Here is a 20120-nt window from a genome sequence, read left to right on the forward strand (position 1 = left end):
TAACGGAAGACTAAGAACAGATTAAAACCTGCATTGAATTTCTAAGCACCTGGGTGGACTTGTCTGAACAAAAATGTTATCAGCATGTGCTAAAAGGGATAGTGACAGCGTCAACAGGCAGGGAGTTCCAAAGTGTAGGTGCTGCTACACTAAAGTACTGATTTCTCACAAATGCTGGAGGGGATGGGTGCCAGAGATTCATGCATTGCAGCGGGTTGGTCTAGATGACCCTCAGGACCCTTTCCAAGTCTACAACTCCATTTTGGTATGATATTACGTGGCCAATGACTCTTCTGCTCCCCCCATAGATGCTTGACCACTCGCAGGCCTTGGAGGATGTCTGAGGAGCAGCTCCAAGGCCTCACGAAGCCAACTAGTCTTCCTACTCATGAGGAGAGCTGGAGGGTGACTTTCTCGTCTTCTACTGACAAAAAATGCAGTCAAATTTCCAATGTCTGTCCTCCAAATCCATTGGATTTATTCCATCCACTCCTGGCAGCCATCCTAGTCCAATTAAGATTTTATTTGCAAAAGAGGGGTTGAGAGGGAGGATAAACAAAGCTAAAACAAAGGATGTCCTGTGAACACGGCCATGTGGAGTCAGAGAGAGGCCCGGAGCGAGCCAGGAGAATCAAAACTCTCTCGTTCCTGCGTCCCTGGCCAGAGTTGCCAACTGCTCCTGTGCCTTTAACAGCACCTCCATCTGCAAGAAGCACCAGATGATGCTTGTTATGGTGTTGAAAGCTCAAGCAGCTGTGTGCGGGGTGTGCGTTTGTTTAAAGTGCTCTGGCAGAACACAACATTCAAGCCTGCAGATAAGAAAGTGTATTGTGCTTCAAAGCAACACATTGACCCTCTTGATCTCCCCTCACAAGGAGCCAGGAATCAAGACCAGGAGTCTGGTTTGGGCATCAATGCCTGGTGTCTCTTGACAGAATCCGGAGCCAAGACTGTTGTCAGGTTCGGGACAGTCCAGGTTCACAAAGGTGGAGGCAAACTGAGTGAGACGGGCCCAGGGGAGGGCCACCAAGGTGCTCAGGGGTCCAGAAAAAGGAGACTTAGGAAAAGGGATGCTTAAAGGCCCCATATACTTTCTTGGGCATCTCCATGAAGGGCTGAGTCTGAAATCCTGGAGAGCTGCTGCAGGTCAGTGTGGACCGATGCTTGCACACTTCTATAAGGCAGCTTCTGTTTTCCTAAATGGGTATGTTTAGTCTAAAGAAGGAAAGGGAGGGGGGTGGTAGCCCTCTCCAAATTCCTGGAGGAGTGTCACCTAGAAGGGGGCTATTGGTGGCTACTGACCAGTGACTACGCTTAATAATAATAATAATAATAATAATAATAATAATAATAATAATATATTTATACCCCACCAGCTACTCTGGGCAGCTCCCAACAGAATATTAAAAACACGACAAAGCATCAAACATTAAAAACTTCCCTAAACAGGTCTGCCTTCAGGTGTCTTCTAAAAGTCAGATAGTTGTTTATTTCCTTGACATCTGATGGGAGGGCGCCACCACCGAGAAGGCCCCCTGCCTGGTTCCTTGTAACTTCACTTCTCGCAGGGAGGGAACCGCCAGAAGGCCTTCAGAGCTGGACCTCAGTGACTGGGCTAAACGATGGGGGTGGAGACACTCCTTCAGGTCTACTGGGCCAAGGCCGTTTAGGGCTTTCAAGGTCAGCACCAACACTTTGAATTGTGCTTGGAAACAGACTGGGAGCCAATGAAGGTCTTTCAGGACCGGTGTTCTATGGTTTTGGCATACTGGAGGCAGCAATGTTTCTGCATCCCAGTTGCTGGAAACTGCAGGAGGGGGAAGGGTTGCTCACGTGCTCAATCCTGCGGCCGCTTTGAGAACAGGATGCTGGACTAGATGGGTCACTGGCCTGATCTATCTTATCTTATTTACTTACTTGCTCACTGCTGTCCCAGAGGACTGGAGGATGGTTAATAGGCTGTGGACCAAGGATGATGACTAACAGTCAGGGATCATAGAATCGTACTGCTGGAAGGAACCATGAAGGTTCTCTAGTCCAGCCCCCTGCAATGCAGGATTATTATTATTTTTTGCCCAATGTGGGGCTCGAACCCACATTTGGATTAAGTGACTCCTCCTCAAATGACTGAGCTGATGGGAGCTGTAGTTCTGTCCCCCCCAGAGGGCCTTGACAGGCTTCCCAGCCCCCACAAATACCAGTCAGTTCCATTGAAAACAAGGAGACTCAGGAGCTCAGGATGAGACCTCATGCCACTGTTGTAAGGAAAAATTACAACACCACTGTAAGGGACCCCTGGACGGTTAAGTCCAGTCAAAGGAGACTATGGGGGAGCCAGCATTTGTCCACAGACAGCTTTCCGGTTCATGTAGCCAGCATGACTAAACCGCTTCTGGCGCTACGGAGCACCGTGACGGAAGCCAGAGCGCACAGAAATGCCATTTACCTTCCTGCCACAGCGGTACCGATTTATCTACTTGCACTGGCGTGCTTTTGAACTGCTAGGCGGCAGGAGCTGGGACAGAGCAACGGGAGCTCACCCCGTCGCGGAGATTCGAACCGCCAACCTTCTGACTGGCGAAGTATGATATGAGTAGTATGTAGTATGAGCTACACCAGGTGGGGGGGTCCCTCTGGTGCCGATGGGAGATGTAGTGCAGCAACATCCGGAGAACCAAAGGGTGCCCATTCCTGGTCTCCATCTCCTGGGGTGGGAAGCTGGGTGGAGGATGATGTGATGGCTGACCATGGGCTTTAGGGAGGTGCTGAAGAACCAGAGGCCCCCTCCCCTTCTGCCTGCAAATGGTGGGCTCTGCCTCTGACTAGTTCTGCGTAGGATTGCACTGCGCAACTGCAGTCATTTAATATATATACTGTAAGCGAGACTGCAGCAAGCCCGTGCGCGCTTCGATAGCCTAAGCCTAAAAAAACGCTGGGGGTGTGCTCTCCCCCAGGAAAGCAGACGCGGGCTTCATTCTGATGTGCTTCGAAATGGTCTCTTTCCTAGACATCTCCCTCCCTAAAAAGCCCCCTCGTTTCCCACGCGGCTTACTCCCAGGTAACAGCGTGCCCAGGCAGAGGCACGCTCCTACTCAGAAGCAAGCCTCGGTGCCTCCAAGCGGGACTTACTCCCGGGAAAGCAGCTCCCGGCCACCATCGCCCTTTGCGCAGCTTCGGGTCTGCAGCAGACGCAGCTCCCCGCGCCCCAAAGGGAAGGCGCCCAGATGCGCTGGGGATGGGCGCGCGCGGAAGGAGAGGGGGGGTGCGCGCGTGTGCGGCTGCTTTCCTCTTTGCTGGGGGGTGGGGGGTGGGTCAGCCTTTTGCATTGTGGGTGGAAAAGGGCCCGGCAGCTCCGGATGAGGCCCCCTCCGTGCGCGGACTCCACCCCCTCTCGTCTGAGGCGCCTCGGAGGCGGGGTCGCCTTTTCTCTCCGTCTCTTATTAAAGAAGGGACCTGACATCACCCGCGCGCTAGAGAGAGGCGGCGGCGGCGAGGGTGGCAGCAGCGGCAGCTGGGCTTTGTGAATCGGCCTTTGTGAATCGGGCAGGGGGAAGGCGAGGCCAGGCGAGGAGAAAAGGGGGGGCAGCAGCAGCAGCTGGTCCGCCAGCCAGCCAGACAAAGGCAAGCCGAGGAAGGGGCCCCGCCAGCCAGCCAGCCTCCCGACCGACGCCGTTTCCCCTGCGCGCCCCGCCATGACGGCCAACGGCACTTCGGAGTCGCTCCAGATCCAATTCGGCCTCATCAACTGCGGCAACAAGTACCTGACGGCCGAGGCGTTCGGCTTCAAGCTCAACGCGTCGGCGCCCAGCCTGAAGAAGAAGCAGATCTGGACGCTGGAGCAGGCGGCCGAGGACTCGACGGCCGTGTACCTGCGCAGCCACCTGGGCCGCTACCTGGCGGCCGACAAGGACGGCCACGTGAGCTGCGACAGCGAGGCGCCCGCCTCGGCCGACTGCCGCTTCGTCATCCTGGCGCACGACGACGGGCGCTGGTCGCTGCAGTCGGAGCCGCACCGTCGCTTCTTCGGCGGCACCGAGGACCGCCTGTCGTGCTTCGCGCAGAGCATCTCGGCGGCCGAGAAGTGGAGCGTGCACCTGGCGCTGCACCCGCAGGTGAACATCTTCAGCGTGACGCGCAAGCGCTACGCGCACCTGGCGGCGGCCCGCGACGAGATCGCCGTGGACCGCGACGTGCCGTGGGGCCTCGACGCGCTGGTCACGCTCGTCTTCCAGGAGCAGCGCTACAGCCTGCAGACGGCCGACCACCGCTTCCTGCGCCGCGACGGGCAGCTGGTGGCGCGGCCCGAGCCCGACGCGGGCTTCACGCTGGAGTTCCGCGCCGGCAAGGTGGCCTTCCGCGACGCCGACGGCAAGTACCTGGCGCCCTCGGGCCCCAGCGGCACCCTCAAGGCCGGCAAGAGCGCCAAGGTGGGCAAGGACGAGCTCTTCGTGCTCGAGCAGAGCAGCCCCCAGGTCGTGCTGCGCGCCGCCAACGACAGGAACGTCTCCATCCGGCAAGGTGAGGCAGCCGAGGCCGTTCACACGTGCAGCGGGCGGGCGGGCTCCGGGTGCGGCAGACACGTTCCCTTGGCCAGCCCGGTTGACTACCCTCCTCTGCTTTCCCGCATATATGCTGATTCACACGTGCGTTATTTCACACGTGTAGGTGGCGGGCCCCGGGGTTGTGCTTTCCCTCGCGGGAAGGGAAGAACACGTTCCCATGGGCGGCTTGGGCTCCTTTGTTTCCCCCGCGTATATGCTGATTCACACGTGCCGGGAGGGGGCAGGATCCCACGTTCGTTATTTCGCTCGCGGCTGGAGGTGGGAAGCGTGTTCCTTTAGGCGTCATTGTCTCCCTTTCCCCACTCCGCTTATGCTGATTCACACGTGCGTAAATCCACGCGTGCATAACTTTGCGCTATCCAGATGCCGGTACACTTAATGCCTCGTGGCCGGAGCGCCTCTCTTTGCAAGAAATTGTTTCTAAGGAGCTTCCCCCACTTTTTTTTTTTTGCTGGAGGGGGGCAATTCAGACGTGGAAATTGCGGGATTAGGCCCTCAAATGGTGAGCGCATGGGCGGAGCGGTCCTTGGTGGGGAGCGGCGAGGGAAATGGAACTTGGTTCCCCCAGGCGGAGGGGGCGTTGCGTTTTGCTGCCGGGGGGGGGGTGGCAGCAAAGGGGATCTTGTTGCAGGATTTCCCCCCTGTGCGATGGGATGGGCAGGAAATCCTTTTCCCAAAAACGTGGCACACCACGAAGTGTGAGGTTGGGCCTCCCCTGAGCGGTGGGAGGGGGGCCTCCTCCCTGCACATCCGAAATTTCTTTGATCCAAACCAAGCCCTTTGTGAATGGGAAGCGGGGAGCGGAAGGGAACAGTGAGGGGGGAGATCCTGGCTTCTTCCGTGCTCACTGAAAAGGACATTGCAAGATGGGCACAACCCCCCACCCCAAAATACAGAATTGCTTTGTCTCCTTCACCAACCCGTCTTCTTCCTGTGACGAACCGAGGAAGAGCCTGGTGGATCAGGCCCACCTTGTCCCACACCACAGTGGCCAAAATACCCCATAGAGCATAGGAATGTAGATAGACTGCTCCTGGACCTGGAGGTTCTATGAGAACATCTGAAGTGTCCTGCTCAATCAGGCCAAAGGGGACTCATCCTGCTCTCTCAGTGGCTGGCCAGATGCGAAGCCCAACAGGGACCCAAGCAGGACCTACCCCCCCCTTCCAGAGCAGAGGCCTTGCGACTAGTCTGTAGCCCAGTAAGAACATAGGCTGTGGAAATAAAAGGCCTTTGCTGGTTAGGGTCCTCCTCCAGATGGGCTGGTCTTGAAGCCCCCCCCTCTTTAACAATGGAGATGGGCTGCCACTGCCCCTCCCCAGCAACTAGGAGGGGAGGGGAAGCACAGGGCTCTCCAGCTTCTGCTCAGCAGAGTCATTCTGCAGGTAGCCCCCCCCCTTCTTAGCTTTCTCTCCCCCACCTTCCATGTCTCATCAATTTAAGTTGGGGGGCATAGTAGTTGCAGGATCGGAACCCCCCAAAAAGCAGGTATACCTGCTGGCATGGAAGCATCTCTGTGCACAATGAGGGGAGGGGGCACATCCTTTCAAGTTGACAACAGCAGGAAAAACGTAATAATCCCGATAATATTACTAGTTATTGACTGTGTTTGTAGCCCACCTTTTCCTCCCGAGTAGCTCAAGGTGGTTGGTGTTGTACAGAGATCTTCCCTGCTTTTTGTTGAACCCCCCCCCACACAACAACCCTGTGAGGTAGGTTATGCTGAGAGGCAGTGGCAGACCCCGAAGGGGGGGGGGAGATTGGTACCCTGTTCTCTCCCAGATCCTCGTCCCACTGCCCCCCACCACCACCAACTGGCTGTATTAATCTTGTGCAATGCAGGGAAGCAAAGCAGCATCTGGACTGTGAGCAGCTGGAGTGAGCAAGCAAGTCTGCGCACATGCGCGCTTGGTCACAGGTCCCCGCCCCACCCGCATCCTCCCCAGGCACGTGGTCCCCAGCCGGCAGCATCACTCTTCCTGCCTCTTCTCCCTGCATGCTGCCCCCTCTCCCCATGCTTTTACCCCCTCCTCCCTCTCTTTACCCACCCCCACTCCAGGCCTGCCGTCTGCCTCTTCCTCAGCAGTCCTGTTCCAATTAACTAAATGGGGGGGGGGAGAGAGAATATGTTCCTCCCACCCGCATAGCGCTGCCAGATCATATTCCTAAATCGAAGGGACTTTTGTGTTGGTGGTGCTGGGTTGGTTCTCAGGTGCATTGGACACAAAGCATGGACACCCTCTTCAGTGCATGACTTGTGGGTGGGGGGAAACCGCAGCAGACGGCCTCATGGGACAGATGTGGTTTTTTTGGCGGCGGGGGGGGGGGTTGAGTTTGATCGCAACGCAAGCCAATAGTCCTCCTGATCTCCTTTTCCAAATGTGTTTTCCCCCTCCCTCTCTCTGCTTCTTTCCAGCACCCTGTTTTGTGCAGCTGTATCCTAGCTTTATTTGGGGCGCGGGTGGCGCTGTGGGTTAAACCACTGAGCCTAGGGCTTGCCGATCAGAAGGTCGGTGGTTCGAATCCCTGCAATGACGGGGTGAGCTCCCGTTGCTCGGTCCCAGCTCCTGCCCACCTAGCAGTTCGAAAGCACGTCAAAAGTTCAAGTAGATAAATAGGTACCGCTCCGGCGGGAAGGTAAATGGCGTTTCCGCGCACTGCTCTGGTTCGCCAGAAGCGGCTTAGTCATGCTGGCCACATGACCCGGAAGCTGTACGCCGGCTCCCTCGGCCAGTAAGGTGAGATGAGCGCCGCAACCCCAGAGTCGGACACAACTGGACCTAATGGTCAAGGGGTCCCTTTATCTTTTTATCCTAGCTTTATCGTCAACCCTCCAAAGTGTGTTTCCTTCCCCCCCCCGCCCCCTGCTGCCTGCTGGGTTTGTAGCATCTCTTTTTCACAAGGAGCAACATGGAGGGAGGGGGGGGGTCTTTCACTGACCTCTGATAGAAATGCCCCCTCCCTTCAAATTCATGCTGTGTCTGATTTCCTGTTCTGGGATGTGTCCAAAGGCACCAAAAGGTCAAAAATTCTCTTCCCACCCCCACCCCCAAGTCCCATGGCTTCTCTGAAGAAGAGAGCAAACCCCGCCTCTTTCTTAGTTCTAAATTTGGGGTAGGCAGTTGTGGCTATGGATGGTCTGCCTTGGGGCATCACAGATCTTTTTCCTTTTTGCCTTTTGACTAATTGCATCGCTGCTGTCTGGGTTTTCCTAAACCTAGAAACCTCTGGCTCATTTTCCCTTTAAAAAGCTGACTCAAGAGGAGATCAAAGGCGGCTAATTCCGCCAAGAAAACCTTCCATCAGAGCTTGCACCCCTCCTCCCCTTCCTTTCTTTTTTAGAAAGCCAGTGATTAAGTTCTGGAAGCAATTCACCCCCCCCCCACTTTAAAAAGAATGACAGAATCTCATTAAACCGCCTGTCTTTATGGTGGAAGGAGCCATGAGAGGGTCTTAGCAGTTGCATTTTGTTTGGTTTTTGCATTGGCCACTGCTGGGCTGGGTTGAAAAGTGAAGCAAACCCTTAGTCTAGTTACAGGTAGGTAGCTGTGTTGGTCTGCCATAGTCAAAACAAAATGAAAAATAAAAAAAATTCCTTCCAGTAGCACCTTAGAGACCAACGTAAGTTTGTTCTTGGTATGAGCTTTCGTGTGCATGCAAACTTACTCATGCATACTTAAAATTCTGCGTTCGGGCAATCTGAATTCTGCAACATGTATGAATCATGAGGCCTAGGAACTTGATTTTTAAAAGGGCGAAGGAAGCTGGATTCTGTAACCCAAACAGCAACATCATTTCCCCCCCACCCCCACCCCATAACCTCCTGGAGAATTGTGGCATGGGTCCATAACTGATTTTTTTGGGGGGGTGCAGAGGGGCAGGCGGAGTGTAGTGCAGAATGCAGTATATATGCAAGCCATAGTGAGTGAGTGCACACTTAAAGTGCACGACTTTGTTCCAAAGAATCCTGGGAGCTGTAGTTTGAAAGGGTAGCTCCGTGCGGCTGGAACTGCAGTTCCCAGGATTCCTTGGGGGCAAAACCACATGCACTGAATGTACTTCAGAGGCATAGGGTGGATCTGCCCCATGTGTGCTGTGAGTCCTTTGGCCTCTCCGCAATTCCCCAGCCTCGCTGGGGCCTGAAACTGACACAGTTCTGTGAATGGGTTTTAGCTGAAAATCTGAGCTGAGTGGCCGACTTCTTAGCTGACCTACATTGAAGTAGCACAAAGGGAGCTTTGCGCCTGCTGGCCGGCCCTTCGGCTGACTCAGCTGCATGCCAAGCCTGTCCTCCGCCCCCCCCCCCACTTTGTCTCTGGGTTTGCATGCCTGCAGCCGGGTCAGAGTCCTTGCACAAGGGTGGGGGGGGGAAGAGAACAGAGCCCCTGGGGATTTAGGGGGCCACAGCCTGGCTGGCTGCAGAAAGTGTTCGTGTGTGTGCAGGAACATGCAAGATTGATGGTGGCTGCCTGCTGCTTCGGAACAGCCCTGGGTACCCTTTGAACGAAAAAGAAAGGATTTTGCTGGAGAGGTCTTAAAAATTACAGATAACCTTGGCTGGGCCAGGGGGGTGCGGCGGTTAAGTCTAGGACTGGGGGGGACATAGGTTCAAATCCTCCCTTAGCCACAAAGCATCCCTGTCTTTCAGCCTAGCCTACCTCACAGGGCTCTTGGGAGGATAGAAGGGGGAGTGCCTTGTAGAGGACTCCATAAACTACTCAGAATAAGGGGAGAATAGAAGAATGCAAGATTCTGTACATGGCAGATGTTTGCCTTGATGCATCAGTGCTAGCCTGCTATCGGATTATCACATGAAGAGAGATGTGGTGAGAGCCCCTTCCCAGAGCAGGCTGCAGCGGGGATCTCTCAGATCGAGCAACGGCCTCGGGTTCAGGAGACGACTGCAGGCAAACCGCTTCTTCAGTCTCAGCCCCATCCTGCAATCCGGAGGTAACACTGGCCTACCTTGCAAGGTTCCTGTAAGACATGCTCTAAATGGTGCAAGGTGCTGAGTTCCGCGGGGCTTCTGAGGTTGTCCCGAGAATCCCAAAGGAGGGGTGTCCGCCATCTCTTAATGGGGTGAACTCTGGCGCCCTGTCCCTTTGCTGTACACCAGGAGTCAGCAAACCTTTTTAGCAGGGGTCCGGTCCACTGTACCTCAGACCTTGTGGGGGGCTGGACTGTATTTTGAAAAAATAATAATGAACAATTCCTATGCCCCACAAATAACCAAACTAAGGCCCGTGGGCCGGATGTGGCCCAATCGCCTTCTAAATCCAGCCCATGGACAGTCTGGAAATCAGCGTGTTTTTACATGAGTAGAATGTGTCCTTTTATTTAAAATGCATCTCAGATGGGTTATTTGTGGGGCATAGGAATTTGTTCATTTTTTTTTTCAAACTATAGTCCGGCCCCCCACAGGGCCTGAGGGACAGTGGACCGGCCCCCTGCTGAAAAAGTTTGCTGACCCCTGCTTTAAAGTGTTCGGGTGAAGTAGGAACCCTATCAAAGAAAAAGCAAGCAGTATCCAGCCTTTGCCCGATTTATTTTTCCGGCTTCCTCCACGCTAAACCCTCGCAAACAAACTTGAAAGCCTCCTTATCTCCTCACTTGCCGGGGCGCAGAAGATTCCCCAGTAACCCTGGCCCTCTTGACCACTGGCCACGTGGACTGGGGCGGATGGGAGTGGAGTCCTTTCGGCAAGGATAGCCTGGCCCTGGTGACTCAGGCCCTGGTGACTGCAAATGGAGCTGCCCTTGAAAATTACCCAGAAGCTGCAATTAGTGCAAATTACAGCTGCCGGATCATTAACTGTTTCAAAGCTGGATGGAATTGTGTGCTTAACACCAAGAGTCTAAAGGAGGTCCGTTGGTTCCCTGTTTGCTGGCTGTTCAGTTCCAGGCCAAATACCAGGTGTTGGGCATAGGGCTGGAAAGCCTTAAAAGCAGGAGCCAAATATCTGTAGGCAGGTCTCTCTGTGTCCTGCCCTGCCTGTGCCAGGAGACGAGACCAGTCAGTGGGCGAGCCAAGGATTGTAAAATGCACGCCCGGTGTCCTTTGCCACACGGTGATCCCTGGGTGAGTCACAAAATGTAAAGCCAAACCACCACAGAAATATTGAAAGCACCTAGGACCATAGGAAGCTGCCTGAGACTGAGTCGGGCCGTTGCATTCACCTAGCTCAGTTGTGTCTGCACTGACCGGCAGCAGCTCTCCAGAATTTCAGGCAGGGAGTCTCTCCCAATCCTCCCAGGAGATGCCAGCAGGGTTGAACCTGGGACGTTCTGCAGGCAAGGCAGTTGCTTTGCTACCGAGCTTAAATCACTTCCTCTCAAATTCACGGTCCAGTTTTGTATTCTACCCCACCATATCCGCCCAGGCTTTGTTTGGTACAGCCCAAAGGGCCCTCCTGGCACACTCAAATCTCAGAGAAAGCTGCCCTGCGCTGGGGTTTGCACTAGATCACCCTTGGGACCTATGAGATCAGCCTTGCCAGCCCTGAGTCCAGGCTTCCAGACAAGGGTTTTACCTTGAGATTGAATGCAGAACATTCTGCAGGCCAAGCAGTTGCTCTGCCTTTGTGCAGTGGCCCTTTCCTAGGTCACAGGCAGGATAGGGGCAGCAAGAGGCACTAGGATGGGAAGCCGGATCCTAAGCTGTTTAGGGCTCTATATAGTGATGGGACTGGTAGCCAATGAGCAGCCTGGGGAGGGGAGGGCAAAGGGTGGTATCCTGCCTGTAGAACGCCCTCTCCTTGGAAGCATGTGTGGTGTTGGCACTTACAATTTCAGCGCCAAGACTGAGCTGTTTGCATTGATCTCGGGGCATTCCTTTACTTGTGGTGTGTAGGTATTATTGTGGGGGGGGGGGGGTTAGCTGCTGTGATTTAAACTGGCAATGTGGTTTGAAGGAATGGGCTGGATCACTCCCGCGGAGATCCTCCGTGGGCCGGGCCGGCGCAGCGCAACGCCGGAAATCACGTCTGCGCAGAAGCGATTTCTGGTGTCTGGGCATGCGCAGAAGCAGTTTCCGCAGCTGAGGAAGAGTCCCCGCGCCATGCTGTGCTGGTTTAGCGCAGCAAGCAGGGACTTGTCAAGTGGGCGGCTCTGTTCGGGGGCAGCTCATGGGCTGGTTAAGCAACCCTCATGGGCTGCTTCCGGCCCATGGGCCTTAGCTTGCCAACCTCTGTTTTGGAGAATGGTTTGCCTCTCTGTTCTCTATGCACCTGGGCGCTTATTGAGATGCCATCACCAAATTTAGCACAAAGGTTCTCAAGATGGAGGAGCCAGTTTTTTGTCTGTATTTGGATGCCATTGGCTGGAAGAACAGATGCCGGTGTGCATTTTTGGACACCTTGGGTTGCCATTTTGAAACAAGATGGCAGACCGAACCCTTCCAAACTGAATGGGATGCCTTTGAAGATATTGCCACCCGATCTTGTGTGGCAGTTCCCAAGATCGGAGAGCGGGTTTTTGGTGTACATTTGGATACCTCCGGGTGCCATTTTGAAACAAGATGGCAGACCGAAATATTTTTTTTAAAGGTTTCATAAAATTTCCAAGCATCGCCAGCTACTTTATGCAAGAGTAGCTTTGATTCCGTTCCACACTTGGGGTTCCACTGTGAGGAACACCTGAAGGGAACACCCGGAGGGCCACAGACCTTTAGAAAAAGGGGCCCTCAGCAGCCATCTTTGTTGATGCATCAGTGGCGCAGATTTAAGCTGCATTGTGCAATACGGATGGCCTTTGTGGACAAGCACACAGGTGAAAGTCATTTCTTCAGCAGTGGCCTGGCTTACAAGCTTTCTGGGCTAGCAAAGCGATTGGCAGAATTGGGGTGTGGTTTTATTTTTTTAATAATAAAAAATGCTGCTGCAGTTTCCCTCCGGTTACGTTTTTCCTTGCAGGGCTTTTTGCCAACCAGAGGCCATGTCGGGCGGCTGCCTCGACGCCACCCATTTGCCCTCCGCCCTCTTGACGAGAGCTGTTGGGCTCTCGATTCTGGCAGATGTTAAATATTTGCCTGGCGGGAGGGAGAGGAGGGAGGTTGGGAGAACAAGGGCTGGATTGTGATGGTGGGAAGAGAGGCGATTTCGGAGCTTAGTTGCGGGGGGGGGGGCTTGGTGGGGCGGGAGACGAGGCTCCTGTTTCAGTCCTTTGTCACTTTGGAAAACCAGATGTGATGGAGGATGGGGCGGGGAAGAGAGGGAGAGGTTGGTGGGTTTGACTGGGCGGAGAAACGTGGCTGTTCTCAGCTCTGTGCCTTCTGTGAGCTGCTTGACAAACCTCTTTGCAGATGCAAAAGGGGGCGGCATTCTTCTACCCCCCCCCATTCTGTTGGAGGAGGAGGAGGGCTGTCAACGGCTGCTAACCATAATGACTATGCTGTACACCCCCAGTTGGAGACAGCCATGCTTTTTGCATTCAAGTTTCTGGAAACCAAAGGAGGGGAGAGGAGACCCTTGCAGTTCAAATCCTATGTTCAAAGAGGCATCTGGTTGGCCAGGGTGAGATTAGGATGCTGGAGTAGATGGGACATTGGTTCTAGATGGGCCCTTTCATTTGGACCAAGTCTGGGCTACCAGTAGCTTTGGAATACTCTCCGCGCCCCAGATAGACAGGCACCGGCAATGGTTAGCTTTGGATGCAAGGTATGAAAGGATTGGTCTCTCTATATTTATTGCATTTCTCTCCCACTTTTTCTTCCAAGGAGCTCAAGGTGGTGTGCATAGTTCTTGCCCTCCCCATTGGCCTCACAAACAACCCGGCGAGGCAGGCTAGGCAAAGAGTGTCTGGCTGTCTGTCTTGCCAAATGCAAGGTGGTTCTTTTCATAGTCAAAGCAAAACAAAAAAAATCTTTCCAGTAGCACCTTAGAGGCCAACTAAGTTTGTTCTTGGTATGAGCTTTCGTGTGCATGCACACTTCTTCAGATACCTCTGCATGCATGCACACAAAAGCTCATACCAAGAACAAACTTAGTTGGCCTCTAAGGTGCTACTGGAAAGAATTTTTAAAAAAAATCTTTCACCTTCCCACCCTATGATGGCACCCGGCCTCTCATGACACGGGAGGGGGTTGTTCTCCAGCTGAGCGGTGTGTGAGGCTGATGGGAGAATAATGGGGCCATAGAACTGTAGAGTTGGAGGGGACCCCCAAGAGTCATCTAGTCCAACCCCCTGCCATGCAGGAGCCACAACTGAAGCTTCCCTGATGGGAAGAAGGTTTGGGGCGAGAATGTCAAATATTTGGCCGCTGTCTCATGGACCCCGATAGGCATGAATGAGAGACTTTTCTGTCCCTCGTGAACCAGGCTGCGTATGCGTGTGTGAATCTGACTTGGACTGTGATGGGTGCAGTTGGTTGAATTTCCCTGACACCCTCCCCATGCCACCATGTCCCCCGCCTCCTTTATTAAAATAAATCCTGTATGCCATGGGTAGCGAAACTAAGGCCCGGGGGCAGGATGCGGCCCAATCGCCTTCTAAATCCAGCCTGCGGACGGTCCGGGAATCTGTGTGTTTTTAAATAAAAGCACACATTCTGCTCATGTAAAATCATCTCTGCGTTATTTGTGGGGCATAGGAATTCGTTCATTCCCCCCCCAAAAAAAATATAGTCTGGCCCCCTGCTGAAAAAGTTTGCTGACCCTTGCCCTATGCAAGAGGAGGAGGTGGCACAAGGAGGTCAGGCTGTTTGTCCTGAGCTGTCCCTCTCCCTGTTGCCTGTTGTAAATATCCGAGGACCATAAAGTGTGGCCTTCCTCTCCTCTCCTCTCCCCCACCCCACCCCAAAACTTGCTTCTAAACTTGGGTGAATCTTTGCTCTCTGGAGCAAGCATCCTGACCTGCTTCCTCCTTTCAGCCATTTGCCTGGAGGCTCTGTGATGGGGAGGAGGAGGAGGAGGATCGGCTACCCTGACCGCTGCCTGCACCCCCCTTCTCTCTTCCCCCCTTTTCCTGTTGTGATTTGAGGATGGATTCCTTTGTCCTCCCCCCTCCCCTTTCCTCCCAAAGGTAGGTAGGAGAAATGGCAAGACAAAAGCGATATCCGAAATAGCAGCTAGCAATTCCTTGCAATGCAATCTCTGCTCCCCCCCCCTCTCAGAAACCAGGGAGGTTGTTTCCCTCCAGCTCATCTTACCCAGCAGTGAATCAACAGTGGCGGCTTGTGCTCTGAGCTTGCAGCTGGGACCCATTTCTTCTTCTCACTGGGTTTCCCTCCTCCCTTCCCACAAGCGGGGGGGGGGGGATAATTTTGTTCCGCAGTTTGATTGAAGGCAAACATGACAACTCTCCTGCCCGAACATCCATGCTCACCTCTCTTGTCGCTAGTGGGGCTGTGCATTGTGCTTCTCTCTAATCCAGCTGTTCCTGAACTGGGGGGGGGGAGCATTGCCCCCTTGGATCCACGAATTTATCCCCAGTGCCCCGAACTCTAAAAAAGCATTATTCAATATCGCGGTTTGCAATAAAACTCAAGGCAGTTAATTGCACACTTGTTCAAAATCCAGTTGAAAGTATTTAGTTCAATGAAATTGAAGGAACTCGATCCATGACACCAACTATTGCCAATATTCGTTTTAAAAATATTTGTATACCGCCGTAAAATTTTAAAATACGAGGTTGAGAGGTGTTTTGCTCTAGGTTCTAGTCTGGTCAATTTTAAATAAGTGATCAGTGCTTTGGGGGGAGGATACAGCACCCTCTTAGCACCCCCCCTTATGTGACCCCCCCTGGGGTGTGATCCTGCCCACTTTGGGAAGCCTTTTGTGTAAGGTTACCAGACACCCCCATTTCCTGGGGACAGTTCCTGGATTTACAAATCAGTCCCCATACAAAATCCATTGAAGTTGAAAAGTGTCCCCGGATTCACTGAAATCTCATACCAAGAACAAACTTAGTTGGTCTCTAAGGTGCTACTGGAAGGAATTTTTTATTTTGTTTTGTTTTGAAAAAAATCTGGTAACCTTAATTTTGTGCCTCTGGGAAGCAGTGCCCAATCCATTGGTGATGGAATGACTAATATTCAAATGGTTACACTCTGAGTACTGGAAAATCGAGATTTCGTTCTGCATACATAAGAGGTGAAGGATTTTTTAATTTTGTTGTTCCATTCTGTGCCTGCTGGTCCCACTTCTCAATGTGAGATGAGCACTGTGATCTTCATCAGTGGTGGTGACAGGACCAAAAGGCCAGAGTGGGTGTGGCCACACCGAAACCGAATTATACACAGCCACCTCATTTCAGCTCTCTGGCTAGTGTAGACGTACCATAACCATTTGGATTTCACAGCACGCCCCTTATTTTAGTGGTTGTGGTTCCTTGGACTGGGGGCAGGGAGATAAGCATGCCCTGGGATTCTTTTTGGCATGAAAGTGCCCTAGGTGAGAGGGAATTCCATGCAGATGATGTCTCAGCTGGTGAGGAAAGGATGGATCTTTTCATCCTCTTGAAGTAGATGAGATGTCCTGGCAGGTGATGGATGGAAAGTCGCAGAAGAAATATGTGTGCAGAGAGGCAGTCTTGCAATCCACACAAAAATTGCATCTTGCAATTGCAGATACGTAGTTTTCAGGGTGCAATTGCATTCCGAAGCTGGAGGTTTTCGAGGTCTGCACTTCAGCAGCGCATTGGCTTCTCTCTCTTTTTGCATTTTTGTCCTAAAACAACGGCGTTCTCTTTGTCTTTCGCACGGTCGGGACAAAGGGGTTCGGGAGAGCCTTAAGCCTCTGATTGGCTGCTGCTGGGAGTGAGATGATGGGTTCCTGATCTTAATCCAGAAAGGCTGGTCTGTTGCCATATTGGTGGGCTTTATTTAGACTGCAGTTCTGTGTGTCTGCCTGCCTGGGGAGGGCGATGCACATTGGAACGTGAACTTCGGAATGATTAAGGACCCTCTGGTTTCCTTACAGATTTTCCATTAATGTGCCGTCGGATGGTTGCTAGCACAGGCGGGGCTCACTTTCCTTGCCCCCCCCCGAACCCTGCAAATTAATTCCATGTCATGTAATGCACGGACCCTTTATTCCATTGTTTGTGGCGCAGAGTAATAGGAATGAGATGGATTTTTGCTGGGATCCTGCTTCCAGCTGCGTTGGATTACCCTGAGGTTCTTCCTCGCCTTTCAGAAATATCAAGCATTGCAAAAAGAACTGTGTGTGTGTGTGTGTGTGTGTGTGTGTGTGTGTGGATACCATGCCTTTTCAGCAGATCAAAGCCCTAATATGATCCAGGGTTGTGGGGGAGGTGGTGGACCATTTGGAGGGGCTAGCTAGGAAGAACACAACACACACACATAGGGACACACGTGCAATTGTGTCTCCGATGCGCACATCCGAACATCGGCGGAGCATGCATGCCGTTTCTTCGCCCTCCGTCCCCCAGTGTGGTTCCAAAGGACGCTGTTGGTGGGTGGCCTTTGTCTGGAGCAGAAAAGGGGATGATGAGACACTTGCCCATCGCCTCTCCTAATTAGTAGCGGAGCCTGGCAGATGGCGAAGGTCCTTGGAGCATCTGCCCCTCATTACGGTCAGGCCCCCTCCCCTTTAATGGGACGCCACTTAGGATGGAAGAAGGATGGACTTTGGGGGAGAAAAGCGAAACAGGTTCCGGGGGGGGGGTCGCAGCTCTGGGGTGGGCTGCTCCTCCCCACAGGAAGCGGGGAGACTGCTCAGCATGCTGGGAGGAGATTCAGTGACAGTAGCTGGCTGCCATTCAAGGCTGGTGGCTCTGGGAAGGATGCTGGTGTCAATGGGTGTGCGGAGCGAGGGCTGACTCGGCAGGAGGGCATGTGGGGTGGGTGCCCTCTAAACTGGCTCTCTTTGGGGCCCAGAACCGCCTCCTAGCTTTCAGCAACAAGGGAAGACAAACTCGGTTCTGCCAACAGGGTTGCAGGATGGAGAGCTTCCATTCAAAATTAGCCCTGAGAACAGTCTGGAGGAGATTTTTGTGGCAATTGAGGATGCTCTGTTCTCAGTGGGCTGTTTGGGGAGTTCTTCCTCTCCTTGGGATTTTTTAAAAAAGAAATAGAGGACAGGTACTTCTGAAAACTTTGAGGCTCCTCCTGCGCAGCGTTAGAAACTCAGATATATAAGAAGTTAATCGCCAAATGCCACCTTAAACCTTAAACCCAGGTTGCACTCTACTGGCACAACACATTAAAACCTCAAATAAATTAACCCAGAACAAAACATTGCTGTGCCGTTGATCTGAAGGAATCCTTATAGCTTGTAAACCATCGTTGTGTGGGATGTTGGTATACAGAGATTCCACATCCATAGTGACTAGAATAGTATTGTTAGGAAGGTTATTCAAAGATTGTATTTTTCTCAGAAAATCTGTGGTGTCACGTACGTAGCTGGGAGCACTGATGGCATATGGTTTCAGAACAGAGTCCATATAAGGAACACCATTTCAGATAAAACCACAGCAGACTTTGCTACGAAACTCTGTCATTTTGTCCTTACCCACAACAACTTCAAATTTGGTGAGGACCTGTTCCTTCAGATCAACGGCACAGCAATGGGCACCCGCATGGCCCCACAGTATGCCAACATCTTCATGGCAGATTTAGAACAACGTTTCCTAAACTCCTACCCACTCAAACCTCTCTTGTACCTGCGTTACATTGATGATATTTTTATTATCTGGACACATGGTCAACAGACCCTGGACACCTTCCACAAGACATTCAATGACTTTCACCCCACCATCAACCTAACTATGAACCAATCTATGCAAGAAATACACTTTTTGGACACTACTATAAAAATACAGGATGGACACATAGACACCACCTTATACCGTAAACCAACTGACCGACAAACATATCTACATGCTTCTAGCTACCATCCCAAACATACCAAACAATCCATTGTATATAGCCAGGCCCTACGTTACAGCCGCATCTGTTCCAACTCTACAGACAGAGACTCTCACCTAAGAGATCTACAGCAAACCTTTTTAGAACTAAAATATCCACCTGATGAAGTTAAACAACAGATCGACAGAGCCAGACTGATACCCAGAGAGAACTTGCTGCAAGACAGACCCAAAAAAGAAAATAACAGAACACCACTAGTCATCACATACAGCTCCCAAGTTAAAACAGTACAACGCATCATCAGAGATCTACAACCTCTCCTAGACAATGACAGTTCTCTTTCTCAAGCTCTGGGAGGAAGACCCTTCATCGCATACAAACAGCCACCCAATCTCAAACAGCTCCTCACCCACAATAATTCAAAAACAGGACTCAACATGGACACTGGTACCAGAGCCTGCAATAAACCCAGATGCCAACTTTGCTGCCACATAAACCCGGATAACACCATTACTGGTCCCAACAACATCAAACACACCATCTCAGGACTATTTAATTGCTCATCTTCCAACATTGTGTATGCAATCAAATGCCAACAGTGCCCTTCAGCTCTCTATATTGGACAAACAGGCCAAACCCTACGCCAAAGGATAAATGGACATAAATCTGATATCAGGAATCACAAGACAGAGAAACCAGTAGGAGAACACTTCAATCTCCCAGGACATTCTATAAAAGATCTCAAAGTAGCTGTCTTAATACAAAGAAATTTCAGAAATAGACTGGAAAGAGAAGTGGCTGAATTGCAACTAATCACCAAACTTAAAACCATGGAGAAACCTGGTTTGAACAAAGACATTGGATTCTTATCTCATTATACATAACAAAGCCATCTTTAGCCATCTCACCCCTTGCCTTCCCCTGCAAGACTAATTGCAGCCGTTTAGAGTCGTCAACAGGTTTTCCACACTTATCAGCCTATCACCCATTCCCACCACCCTTCTGAGTAATACCCCTCCCCACTCCCCCACTGTATTTAAGGATCTGGTGACTTCTGTTTCAGTGTATCTGAAGAAGTGTGCATGCACACGAAAGCTCATACCAGGAACAAACTCAGTTGGTCTCTAAGGTGCTACTAGAAAGAATTTTCGATTTTGTTTTGATTATCAGTAAATGCAGTTTAGAGGAACTATTTAAAACATTAAAAAAAAAAGCTGCAAGGGACCAGAAACAGAAACTTTGTGCCACGATTCCAGCTCTCTGGGTTTATGGGAGTCTGTGGGCGCTGCTTGCCGTTTCTGGTTGAGACGAAAGTGTTAACTCGTAAGGTTGGCTTTCCTTCCTTGCTGGCTGTTGGGGGGGGGGGGTTGCTCCAGCAAGGCACCTTCTCCTGTGTGATCCCCTGAGGTGGAAAGCCTTGGCTGCGTTCCTGTCTGAGTCCGTTTGCCAGATGTTCACCTCCCTCTGCCCCCCGCCCTCCCCTCCCCAGCTCTTCCTGTGTGGAGCAGGGCTCTCCCCCAAAGCGGCTCCCTTCCTCTCCCCCCTCCCCATTCAGCCTTCCTCTGATCCTCCGTGATGCAGAGGGTGTTGCATGTTCCCCCCTCTTTCCGCACCGGCCGGTTTCCACCCGGCGCAGCTGAGCGTGACTCTGCAACCACCCAGCCCTTTCCCCTGAAGCTACAGGGGAGCTACAGGAACACACCTCGACCCCTTTGCAAAATGTGGAAAGGTGAG

At 52.2% G+C, this 20120-nt stretch overlaps 1 protein-coding gene across 2 annotated transcripts in view; it reads left to right on the forward strand.

Annotated features, from left to right (window-relative positions):
• The first annotated feature begins 3507 nt into the window (after positions 1-3507).
• The window catches only part of FSCN1 (fascin actin-bundling protein 1), a 36553-nt gene continuing 19940 nt past the window's right edge, over positions 3508-20120 (forward strand). For both annotated transcript variants that reach the window (XM_033167218.1, XM_033167219.1), the window contains exon 1: positions 3508-4518. In XM_033167218.1, coding sequence (XP_033023109.1) covers positions 3693-4518 — 826 coding nt within the window. In that variant the 5' untranslated portion in view covers positions 3508-3692. The remainder of the gene's footprint in view (positions 4519-20120) is intronic.

Source organism: Lacerta agilis, chromosome 13 (assembly GCF_009819535.1).
Source record: "Lacerta agilis isolate rLacAgi1 chromosome 13, rLacAgi1.pri, whole genome shotgun sequence".
NCBI classification, from domain to species: Eukaryota; Metazoa; Chordata; class Lepidosauria; order Squamata; family Lacertidae; genus Lacerta; species Lacerta agilis.